Genomic DNA, 12850 nt, shown 5'->3' with positions numbered 1-12850 from the left:
GTAATGGAAAGGTGGGAACAAGCCAGGCAGATGTGGTACACAGTTCTACTTAAAACATCCTTTCTGTGTTCACACTGAGTTCAGATGCATTTGATAACTTGGAGAATGATTCATTCTAATATCAGAGTGCATTGGTGTAAGAAAGTGCGTTGGTTCCCTTCCTGGGCAAGGGAAGCCCAGCATAGCAGGAGTAGAATTAAAACCTTTCGCGGGAGAGGGAAAAGCCCTCAGTAAACTACGGCATAGACAGAGGGTCTTCAAGCTACAGTTTAAGAAGACAAGATGTGAGCAGAGCAGAAGGCGCCTGGGTGGCTCAGTTGTTTAAGCGACTGCCTTGGGCTCAGGTCATGATCCTGGAGTCCCAGGATCGAGTCCTACATCAGGCTCTGCGCTCAGCAGGGAGTCTGCTTCTCCCTCTTACCCTCCCCTTGTCATGTTCCCCCCCCCATTCTCTCTCTCTCAAATAAATGAATAAAAATCTTGAAAAAAAAAAAGAGAAAGAGAGAGAGAGAAAGAAAGGAAGGAAGGAAGGAAGAAAGGAAGAAAGAAAGAGGTGAACAGTGGGACCGTAGGCTCTACCCAAAGAGGGGCTTGGCCACCTTGTGGAGCTCTGGACCAAACTTTGTTCACGTGGCTATGCAGTCAGGGGTGCACACCCTTTGGGAAGAGCCTGGGCTCCGTCTGCATAGTCTGGACTTAGGAAGACAGTGTTTCTAACCAAACGTGTTTCTGTGTGTGCATGTGTGTTTTAACAACCCTTGCAAACCCTCCAGCCTCCGAGCTGTCTCTCGGCAGAGCGATGCCTTTGGTTAGAGAGCAGCAAACATCTTGAGGGGTCGTCCCATAAACTGATTTTCCCAAAAGAATTGCAGATGGGAAGGTCCGTGCCCCGTTACAGCAGAGATAGCTGTACTTCAGATTTTATGGTGTGGGGTCATCTTTACTTATCACTTCTTCCTGTGAAATTACTGTGATTTTTATAAACAGAAAAAGAAAGCCAACTATGTACAAGCATGGAAGGTTAAAAAGGAGAAAGGAGGAAGAGTGCAGCCTTTCTTCCTATGTACTCGAGATGACCTGATTTTAAATCCTCTGAACACGTTCTCTCTCCACCGGCAGCGCCAATGAGTGTCCATTCAGGTCCCCCACCCTGGAGGCTGAGAGTAAGGCTCAGGGTGCCTTGCAGCAAGAAAGAATGACATGGGGGGGGGGGCGCCTGGGTGGCTCAGTGGGTTGGGCCTCTGCCCTTGGCTCGGGTCGTGATCTCGGGGTCCTGGGATGGAGCCCCACATCAGGCTCTCTGCTCAGCAGGAGCCTGCTTCCCCCTCTCTCTGCCTGCCTCTCTGCCTACTTGTGACCTCCCTCTCTGTGTGTCAAATAAATAAAAATCTTTATTGGAAAAAAAAAAAAAAAAGAATGACGTGGAAACTTCCCTGACAGATATCTCACTGGACGACCTCTCAACCTTGAAGAATTGCATTGCTAAATAAGATTTTGTTTCATTATTTTTCTCTGGAGACAATTAAAATGCCCCCTTTTTTCCATAAACTATGGTAATCTTCCAAAGGGTTGAGGAAGAAAGAGCCAGGCTGTGTCATGTTCTCCATGAAACATGATGTTGGTGTCATTGCATTCTTGTTCCTAAATAAGCTTTCTAAAAATACAGTCAAATCACGCTGGTCTGCGGAAATATATTCATGGTACTGTAGTGAATAATTTGACGGGATGGCTATTTCCCGAATGTTTTCTTTAGGTTAGATTTTTTTATTATGTTAAATAGAATCTGTTTTTATGAAGAAAATCCAATAACCAGTACTTTGGAAATCCAATTCTTTTTATTTATTTGTTTGTTTGTTTATTTTTGTGTTCCGTGTAAAGGAGGTTTAACGTCACCAGAAGTCACTGGTAAATAGGTTTCGGCTTCTTTGTTTTCATTTTTTGCTCTGAAGCTTTGAGACATTCACGTGCACAGAAATAGAGAAAGAACCACAGAACTTTTCTGTTAGCTTTGTTCTCGGCTCTTTGCCCTTTTGATTTGATAAGACATGTTTAGGGAGAAAAATGTCCCCATGAAACCTAGTGCTATCTGATTCTTCCGGGGGACACTTTTTGGTAATTGTCCTATTAAGATAGGACTGAGAATTCAATCCATTGTATGTAAACGCAACCATGTAAATTAAATGATCTTTGGAATACTTGGTTCTAATCTTTGTTCCGCATTCAATCTCATCACCTAGAATGAGTTTTTGGTCACTAGGGGGGTAGGTATGAAGCCTCCTATTATTTTGGCTACACTGAATGAATGGATGGATATTAGGCCTGGATCTACCATATAGATGAGGTGTGGAGAATGGAGAGTTTTCTTTTAAAAAATATTTAAATGAGGGGTGCCTGGATGGCTCAGGGGGTAGAGCCTCTGCCTTCGGCTCAGGTCATGATCTCAGGGTCCTGGGATCTAGTCCCACATCGGGCTCTCTGCTCAGCGGGAAGCCTGCTTCCCCCTCTCTCTCTGCCTGCCTCTCTGCCTACTTGGGATCTCTGTCTGTCAAATAAATAAATAATTTTTTTTTAAAAATAAAAAGTAAAACATATTTTTTAAAAGATTTTATTTATTATTTGACAGATACAGATCCCAAGTAGGCAGAGAGAGAGAGAGAGGAGGAAGCAGGCTCCCCGCTAACCAGAGAGCCACGATGCGGGGCTCGATCCCAGGACCCCGGAATCATGGCCCGAGCTGAAGGTAGAGGTTTTAACCCACTGAGCCACACAGGCACCCCAAAAGTAAAAAAATATTTAAATGGGCCTTGTAATTCATAATAATAATTATATATCCTTCATATTTTTCCTGTATCTAGTTTGTGCTATATAGGTGCTGAGCAGGTACTGAACTCTAATACAGCCCAAGTGGGCAGGCATTTATTGTCACTGCTTCTCATATGAGCAATTAGAGTGGCATTCCACTAGATACAATGGTCTGCAACTCACTGTTTCCCTAATAATACAATACATACATGTTTCATTTTTCACCGATGTGACTCTACCTTCCTCCAGTTTCCCATGGCCAAGTATGTCCTAGGGTCTCAGTGCAATTAACCAGGTCCTCAGGGGCAAAGACCCAAGCTGCCTCCGGTTCTAGAGCCTTGCAGACTATGTCTCACTGCATAAGCTTGTGCAGATCTGTGTAATTCTGGGCACATTTTTAAGACTGAGGTGGGTTATTTGATATTCGGACAACTTCGGGAAATCGAACATTGCAGATAGTCCCTTCTGTTAACGCGTAATAAAACTGAACTATGATGGCATTCGGAGCAGGCGGAGATGAGACACTTGGCTCTTCCTGCTGTGTTGTCCCCACGTACCTATCCTTCTGCTCAACTCCCGCCCATGCTCGGAGGCCATCTTCTCTCTGAAACTTCCCTTGTAGGGTCAGTTCCGTCAATGTGTCAGACAGGCCACTGATGACTCCCCAACAACAGCCCCAGCGTCCCCTTTCCTCCTTGAGTATCTGGACCCAGGATCAGGCGCTTGGAAGAGCAGACAGTGTTTTGTTCTGATCCTAGTGACAGACTACCCAATTCAAATCAGCTTGAACTGAAAAGAGATCGTTGGCTCATATAACTGAGAAGTCCGGGGCTAGTTTCCAGGTTTAGGTGGGATCCAAGGTCGCCCCCTTTTCTCGGCTGTCTTCCTCTGAGTCAGTGCATTGGCTGGAATGCTCTCCCTTCGTTGTTCCAAGGCAGGCTCCAGCCCGTCTCCCGTCCCCAGCAACCCCACAAGGAAGCCCGTTCATTCAACACAGTGTGCGTTTGCTGTGCACCTGCCACGCGCCAGGAAATGTTCTCGACCTGGGGGAGAGAGCGCAATGGAGGGAACAGACAGAAACCCTTGGCTTACCTCTGTGGGTTCTTTCTTCCACAAAAGTTCTGATACATGTTCCCAGGGATTATGGGAACTGGCTTGACTTAGGCCACCAAACCATGCCTAGAATCAGTGGTGAGGTCAGCCTCTGTAACTCGATTGATGGAGCAGAAGTGGTGGGAGGGAGGTTCTTTGGAGGAAAGTGGACAAGCTGTTGCCAGCGGGGGGAGGAATGGATGCCGCCTAGTGAGCAAAAGCAAGTAGCTGAGCCCCCCGGGGGGAGATGCCTGCTGACGGGCCCCCAGCTGCTCCGAGGTTCTGACTCCCAGCGCTCCGGTTCTCTGCCGAGCCTTTTCCAGCCCTCGGGGTCGCTGACATGTTCCTTTCTCCCCCTCGATGCAGCTCCAGATGAAGATGAGCGAGCGGGCCGCCTCCCTGAGCACCATGGTGCCCTTGCCCCGCAGCGCCTACTGGCAGCACATCACGCGGCAGCGCAGCGCGGGGCAGCTCTGCCGCCTGCAAGGTAAGCGGACGGGGCGGGGCGTAGAGGCCACACTCCGGGCACGTCCTGCTTCCATCACCGTGACCTGGGAAAACTGTTTACAGTGCAGATCCCTGGGCCCTCCTCTCCAAAGAGTTTCTCAATCTTAGGAAGTGGCTGAGCAAACCACCTTGAGCAGACACCCGCGGAGGGTGTGGGCAGGAGGGGCAGGGGTCCGCCCTGCGAGAAACCAGGCTAGTGCCTTGGCACCAATGGCATCAGCATCTTTTGGGAACATGCTAGAAGGCAAATGCACAGGCCCCTTTTGGGGTCCTGAAAGTTCCAGGATCAGGAGCTCTGGGGTGGCGGCCCAGACATCTGTGTGTTCATCAAGCCCTCCAGGGGATTCTCGGGAACGCCCACACTTAGGAACCTGTGCTGTTGGAAAGGGATGCACCGGGCGGGGTCCCGGGTTCTGGTTCTGCGGGAATTCTAAGCAAACCCTAGGAGGCCTGCTTTCCAGAAAAGTGGGCTCAGAAACGGGATGCAGAAGAGCCCATGGTGGGGACAGCAGGAATACTGAGAAACAAAATTTAAACATTTTCTTAGCTTTTGAAGTGCTGCTCTTATGGTTTATAGTGTGTACGAATAGCTTGTCCGTGTGTAACTTATAAAAAAAAAAAAATGAATAGGTCTCTGCGGGGGACTCCTGCTGGAGAACTTTGCAAGATGCCAGGACTTAGGTGTGCGGAGGATGGCACCTAGTTCGTGTGCAGAAATCTGCCGAATGAATGAGTCTGAGAGCAAGTGAAGGACCACAGGAAACAGAGGCCTCCGCCATCAAGAGCTCTGCCTGTTCCCTGGTCACTCAGCCTTTTCAGCCCTTCCTGGTGGCCATTTCTCCCCCTGAGAGCTTTTCCTGTTCTTTCTTTCCCACCATCCTGGGTCACTCTTTGTCATCTCCGGGTCTTACCTTCTGACTGCAAGGTAACCCTCCCAGACTCCCTTACAGCTGGCCCGGGATCTGGACTATGTGTGGTCCCAAGACGAGGGTGCTGGCCGCCCTCTGTAGAGTCCTTCTTCCAGGGCTCACGTCGTCTTGTTTGCTGTGGCCAGTGGCCTCCTCTTCCAGGAAGCAGTGAAGCCAAGGAGAATGGGTCTCTTTCGTCCTCCTGATTTCATCCCCCAGTGCCTTGATGCCGTGGCCATGCCCCGAGTCTTTGTTGAGTGGATGTGCACGGAGGGTCCTCACAGTCTAGTCTTTGTGACTCTAAGCTCTGCCCCTTAGCAGGGAGGGGAGCACAGGGTGGGTGATCGCTTGTTCCCCATCATGTTCAGAAAGTTTTGCAATACTTGAATTACATTATTGGCATTTTTCTCATAGGTGTACCCTATGCTATAATTCAATTTTATGCACTGTCCTCTCCTTAAATAGACTCGTTTTTGTAAAGAAATTTGTATGCCACTGCCTTTATACTCTTAGAGCACCTGGCTATGTTTTCTGATATACAGTAAGATAAATAGTAATTATCGAAAGTTTAAAGGAAGTACGCATAACAGGAATTCACACAAAGCTATTGAACTGCTTTGGAACTTGACTTCTACACTTACCGAGACGATCTTTACAAAGAAAGTAGGTCTTTCTAGATTGTACGTGTCAGGCTTGCAAAACGAAGTTGAGAACCGAAGTGATGTGGGCTTCCTAGGGAGGAAATTGATAAGTGACCTTAATTCCTGACATACTGAGTGGTAATTTGCAAAGTCGGTTTGCATCAAAGGTGATGCATGGTGGGATTTCCCTAGAACAGCGTGTTTGCAAAAAAGCACCAAAGAGTGGGGTAACCTGAACACCTAGGGTATACAGCAGTTTTAGAATTTATTAGTGAATATCCCAGAGCTTAAGAATCCTTAGCATATAGAAGATGCCATATAAACGGCATACTCACCTTCCTCTCCCTAACTAATCTAATAACTATCTTTCACCAAAATGAGGAGACATTTATTAGAAATGATGATGCCTAAGGGTCTTATCAGGACCCCAGTGTGTAATAATACTCTACAAACTCTTTCGGGGTTTCAAAAAACATCTGTTTAGGTTTAAAGAGAATGTCGTGGATACTGTAGACTCTATGTTCCCAGGGTATGTGTGACTCTTCTGACATCCACCCTGTGGTTACTGGAAAGGAAACAGCTCTATTTCTAGCATACAGATACTTTTTTTTTCCCAAGAAAAACAACAAAATTTGCAAATTTACCTGCACGCATTAAAGCCCATATTACGTGTGGATGGACATGCACAGCTCACAAGTCCGGGATGGTCGTCAAAGACTAGCAATCCGCTGATACCAAAGTAATAGTAGGAATAACTGTGTCTCCGAAAGTAGAGTAAAGCTGTACACGGCATCACAGTAAAGAAAGAAATTTGCATCCTTGGAGAAGTTCCCATTATTTCTTTTTATCGAAACGAGCATGTCACCCATCAGACAACTCATCAAAATTAAACGTGGGTTTATTCCCTTTACTGTTTTTATTTTGAATTATCCCTACAGCCCATCACTCAAAAGTAACGAGATTACCGTAAAATCAGGTCGAGTTTCTTGGTATAGATTTTTCAAGCGAGCCCAGTCATAGCAGCCTCAGAAAAGTAATCTGAGGATAGTGATTTCCTAGGTTCTAGTGAGATTAATGGCCATCATCATGAGAATGAATACCACAGATTTTCCGCAGAGCTCTTGGACTCTCAAGCTTTGTATTGATAATCTATAGGGTTTTGAAGATGATTGTGTCCTAGGTTTTGAAGATGATGGTTAAAGCTTCCCTTGGTTGCTCTTTGTCAAATATTAAGATCCTCCCTGAACATGAATTTGCGTTTGAGTTCTTAGAGTTTCCCTGTTCGGCACACTGATAATACTTGGGGAACACCCGAATATCTTAGAATATCTGTGTTCCTGAAAATGGCATGATAATGGCTTCAGAATTATTATTAGGATTTGCTTTCTGTTTGGGGACCAGTCATTCCATCCGATTATTTGCTTCTGCATGAATTTCGTTACCTGTGTCAGTGAATGTGTTTTAGTTTGGTATTTAATTCGTACCAGTGTTTACGGAGAGATTTCTTCACTGCATGTTCTGCCTAGATCTGTCTGCATTTGTGTTATCTTGTGGATCAGTTTTGAGTCACCAGTATTCATTGAGATACAAGGCCACTCTGTGGTCTGTGTTGTTGGGACTCAATTTACCAATAATTTGTTGTTACCTTAAGGGGGAAAAAAAAGTTCTCAGACTACTTAAAATCTTCTTATCAGAGGTGGTCACTTCCATGACAAATAGGATAAGTTCATCTGCCGATGTGTCTGTGCCATCTCCCCTCCTCCTTCCCTTCCCTCCACTCCACAAATAAAGCTGAAACTGGAAGAAAATGAGGGACATCATGGCCTGTGTGTGCTATACACTGAGGTTACGCTGCACGGGATACCTTGTTTTGATGATGTTTCTGAGTTGCGGTTCCTCTGGCCAGCTCGTTCACCTGGGGCTATTTCAGGAGCACTTTTCTAGATGACAGGTCTGGAAGCTAACCTTGGAAAACTCATAGACCCTCACAGAGGCACTAGTTCATTTGGTTCTAGAACAGGGCATTTCCTCTCCAAATTTAGTCCTACAGAGCCACCTGCTGGTTGGTTTTGGAATTATTATTATTATTATTATTAAGATTTTATTTATTTATTTGACAGAGATCACAAGTAGGCAGAGAGACAGACAGACAGGGGGAAGCAGGCTCCCTGCTGAGCAGAGAGCCCGATGCGGGACTCGATCCCAGGACCCTGAGATCATGACCTGAGCTGAAGGCAGAGGCTTAACCCAGTGAGCCACCCAGGCGCCCCGGTTTTGGATTTATTATTTCTGGTGGTGGTAGGAAGAGGTGCTGGCTTTGACACACAGCCTGGTATATGAAGACATATTTCATCCACCATCACTGCCTCTCCTGCCCCATTTCCAGTTTTCATATCAAAATGCTTCTAGGGTTGAGCACCTACAAAATCAACATGTGAAAAGGGTTTGTCATGAATCCTAGAAGAGACTCAGGAAAGAGAAGCATTTATCAAGTTGGACACTGTATTCACAGGATTCTTTCAGGAGTGCATCGCACAAAATAACCCCAGAGCGGTGGGTTCCCAAGTGTGTTCCGTGGAGTACTAATTCCAGTAGATATGGCCCTTTCCCCAAACAGTAGTGTGGTTCATTGATTTTGGGGGAAATGCTCCAAGTTATGTTAAATTCTCCTTTTGGAGATTGAGAATGCCAGTCACTGTTTTCAAGGTTTCGAGATGTCCTGCCGTAAAGAACCTGTTTTATCTTGTTTAAACTAGAGCTCTGCAAATTTATTTGCATATGAAACCTTTTCTCTCCTTGTTTTAATCTAAGTAAACATGGGCACACCACTAGAAAAGTACTAGATTTGTTCCTTACAAGGCACACAAGACATACTGAATGAGTATCTTTTCTGAAGATAGCCTTTCTTAAAGACCTGCTCAGGGGAGGAAGGGGCCAGCAGGTGTATCCAGCTTCACTGGGGGCCCTTCTTAAACTCTGTCGCTTCCTTCTCAAAGTTATCCTCTTAGGAATCTTTCTCTTACTCCAAAGGTTCTCCATTGCTTAATATTTCCAGAATCCTTCTATCGGAATTGCCGTGGAAGACAGTGTCCCTTGTTTAAAAACAAGAAGCAAATAGGCATCATTTATCAGATTTGACTTCAGATAATTTTAGGAAATCAAAGATTGGCATCACAGGTTTGTGGTACCATCTCCGCAGCATTCCTCGTGTTGCCGTATCTGGTTCTTCTGGCAACACTTTGAGTTGGAAAGAGCAGGACTGTGTTCTCCGTCTCCATGAAGGCAGAACCTGAAACATTTGGAGGTCAAGTTCTTGCTCAAGATGACAGAGCTAGTGGGTGAGGGACTGGTGTTAAAACTCCTTTCTTTCTTTAGCATATATTCTTACCTATGAGAAGAAATTCCACCACCACGGCCGTTTCAAAGGCACGAGTCGTAGAAGGAAAACAACCCCTCCAGAGGACTGGTTCCTGCTCATGCAGTTTGCATATTCATTTTAATGATGGTAGATTCCCAGAAGCAAGTGGCTACTTCAGAGATATCCACGCTGGCTTTTCAATATTAATTCTAATGCGGTCGCGTACGTGGTGTGTGCATCGGTGGAGAGAGAAGAGGTTAAGACGTGAGCAAACGTGAAAGGGTAACAGATAAACGAAAGTCTCTAACCTCCCGTCTGTCAGGGTCAGGGGGGACGTGCAAACAGAGAACCAGGACGCGGCTGGGTGTGGTGGGTGCCTGGTGAATCCCAGGGGCCCTGGGGCAGGAGACAGAACAAGAGAACAGGGAGACCCGTACCTTTATGGAAGTTTGGAGTTATTTAATGATCGACCATCAGTTCTAAACATTTTATGACCTGTGCAGGCCAGAGAAGAGGTCTGGGCCCAGATGGGGTCTACAGGCTGGTCCCAGCTCATGACCCTTGGTGAGCTGCAAAAATGTGGGACAGGTCATTCAATCCATTTCCTGGCTTTATGCTAACAATAGCACTGACGCCAAGCCAGAAACAGTCCCTTGGCCAGCGTGATGATCGAGGTTGCTGGTGCTTCCCTTCTGATGTGACCCCAAGTGAATACGATCGTTCCCTTTTCTCACAAACTTTTACAATCTAAGAGGCAACGGATGCAGGTTCAGAAAGGGCTTTGTTCTTGACTGAAGACTTGGGTTTTGCATCAATAATATTTGTACACGGTGTCCTTCGCAGGGGAATTTTTATCCAACTGTAATCAAGGTGTATGGGATATTTACCTGTAGTCCCCCAATTCATTAAGTCATCCCTGCAGCCAACACGGGGCTCAAACCCATGAGCCCGGGATCAAGAGTCAGATGTTCTACCAACTGAGCCCGCCAGGCGCCCCTTGTAGCGTTCAGATTCATTAATACAATTTCTCAGTGTTACAGCGTGTGTGCGTGTGTGTATAGTGGAAACAGTAGACGATCTGTGTTCAGACTGGTGAGGAGGTTGGAAGAAATGATTTCTTGTGATTTCGGACATCTTACTCTTCACGCTTCTCTACTAATAATCTCTGCTCTTGTGCACCAGTGACTGTCTGACTAGGTCTAGAGTTTCCCTGGGGTTCCGTGTTGAGGCTTGCAAATATCCAAATCCTTGATTTCTTATGTCAGAAAGGGTCTTGACAGGTCTCACGGAGCTCAGGGCTGTTTGTGAGAAGGTAATAGAGGTTAAACTAAGCCATATGCCCACATGAAGCTTTATGCTTGGTTCCCGGTTTAAAAACATCAGTGTCTTGAACTTGTTCCCGTGGCGCAGCCCTATCGCTGCAATATGTGGGTTTGACCCACACGTGTGGTTACCAGACATGCTGCCCTCGGGGTCCCTGGCTGGCTCAGTTGGGGAAGCGTCTGCCTTCCGTGCAGGTCATGATCCCCGGGCTCCTGGGCCGAGTCCCGGGTTGGATTGCTCTCCCTGCTCTGTGGGGAGCCTGCTTCCCCCTCTCTTTCTGGCTGCTGCTGCCTCCTCCTTGGGCTCACTCTCTGTGTCAGATCAATCAATCAATCAATCAATCAACACATACACACACACACACACATACATACATACCTAACTTACTTACTTACTTAAAAAAAAAAAATCTTTTTTAAAAAAGAAAGAAAAAAAGTGCTGTGTTCAGTTGCGCTGGTTTTGCTCTGCCCCCTTCTGAAAATTCCCAGAGCTGCCAGTGCGGATTCCCGGGCTTGTGGCAACCCCCGGCCAGCAGGTGGCAGTCAAACCCCTCGTATAAAATCCAGCGCCCCGTCCATGGAGATGGACCAGCCAGGGCCTGGGAGCCCAGTGCAGTCCGCTGTGTTCATGAACCAAGTTTTGCTGGAGCATCCATGCCCCTTCGTCCTGCATCCCCTGTGGTTGCTCTCAGGGGGCGGGCAGTGGACTTGAGTTGCAGTGAGAGCGAATGGTCTGCAGAATTTTAAAATATCTAGTATCTGGCCCTTGATAAATGAAGTATGCCCGGCCCCTGCCTTAGCTCCCAGAGGCTGCTAACACCGGCCCTCCGTGTTGCCTTCCCCATGTCTTCAATTGCCTTGGCTTGGAGCCTAAGCCGGAAATAATAATACCTGTGTGGGCTCCAGGGAGTCCTTGCAACAAAATTTCCTAAGCATGAATAGAATGTTGCCTTCTTTCTAGTCGGGTTTCCAGAGAGTGCCAGACAAAAGTTGTCACAGTCCCATGATTCCTTCTCCTTCCCCTTCAATATCCTGCACATGGGAGCTGATGAAGAGAAAAAATGAAGGAGGAAAGTAGCGGCTAGCGGACGGATCGTGGTTCAGCGCGAAGACCCCGTCCGTGCAAATGACATGTCAATCGCGTTGTCTCTCCTGACTCTTAACCTGCATCTCACTGTGATCCCGTGTTGCATGTTACTTATGTCTGTGCTGTAGAAACCTGTTGCTAGCTAATCTGACGGCCTGCTTTCTTGAAAGATAACTGCCGGTTTTCAATTCTTTTTGGAAAAGATGTCTCCAGCCCTCTGAAGCTTCATCGGACAGAGACTTTCCCTGCCTACCGATCCGAGCACTGACGGATGCCGCGGAGCATGGAGAATCGTTGTGTGACACACCTGTGATGTGTTGGCCGCTGCAGATCCTCCGGGAGGCCACAGGATGACGGCGAGGGGAGCCATGAAGGGAAGAGGCTGGGACTCCTGGCGAATTGGGTGGTCATTGGGAAACTGCAATGCAATATTTGTCTTTTTCTTTAAAAAAAAAAAAAAAATCTTAGCGTGATTGAAACATGCTCTGTAGATATCGACTTTTGTTCCCTCTTTTACAGCTGGACAGAAAGGAGTCAATGCCACAGAATGATTTTCTATTGTAGATACCGTGTCCCCTGCACTTCTCTGAATCTGTCCTTTTGTGGATTCTTGTGATTTTTCCTTCTGAGTGTTTCAATTGTATGACAGTCGGTACTGATAATAAAATGGCTCTTCATTATTTGTTATCTGTTGATACCGTATTCCTCCGTTGTTAATATTATGGTTCTGGTTAACTACTAGAAATTATTTTTTATGATGTTACCAATTAGTTAAATCAGTGCTTTGACTGACTCTTACCTATTATGTTAAGAAATAACCTCCAAGGACCCTTTAGTCTTCTTTTCAGGGTTACAGTTTTGCTCTCACACCATCTTCCTCCTACCCCCTTCCTTCCTTTTTTAAAAGCCTTTGTTTTGTTTGGACTCCCTCCGTAAAACACTTTAAAATAAATGAGCATTCTTTACCCCCATGTTCTCCGGATTCTGGTGATCTGGTTTTCTCTTCTATCTTCGGTGTTTCTAAGGGTATGTGGATATCTTCCTTACGAGCCGGGAGCCCGTCTGGCATTGCCCTTGATGTCAGTGTGACTGTTTTCGCATCTGCCTGCTTACTCATTCAGCTGATCTGTTCT

General features: G+C 46.4%; 1 protein-coding gene across 2 annotated transcripts in view; it reads left to right on the top strand.

The window, feature by feature from the left end:
* Positions 1-12412, top strand: part of DOK5 (docking protein 5) — a 153705-nt gene extending 141293 nt beyond the window's left edge. For both annotated transcript variants that reach the window (XM_044262795.1, XM_044262796.1), the window contains exons 7-8: positions 4261-4381; positions 11921-12412. In XM_044262795.1, coding sequence (XP_044118730.1) covers positions 4261-4381; positions 11921-11985 — 186 coding nt within the window. In that variant the 3' untranslated portion in view covers positions 11986-12412. The remainder of the gene's footprint in view (positions 1-4260; positions 4382-11920) is intronic.
* The last annotated feature ends 438 nt before the right edge of the window (positions 12413-12850 follow it).

The sequence above is a fragment of the Neovison vison genome, chromosome 8 (genome assembly GCF_020171115.1).
Source record: "Neovison vison isolate M4711 chromosome 8, ASM_NN_V1, whole genome shotgun sequence".
NCBI classification, from domain to species: domain Eukaryota; kingdom Metazoa; phylum Chordata; class Mammalia; order Carnivora; family Mustelidae; genus Neogale; species Neogale vison.
The sequence above is the reverse complement of the archived record's forward strand: the minus strand, read 5'-3'. Positions and strand labels throughout refer to the sequence as shown.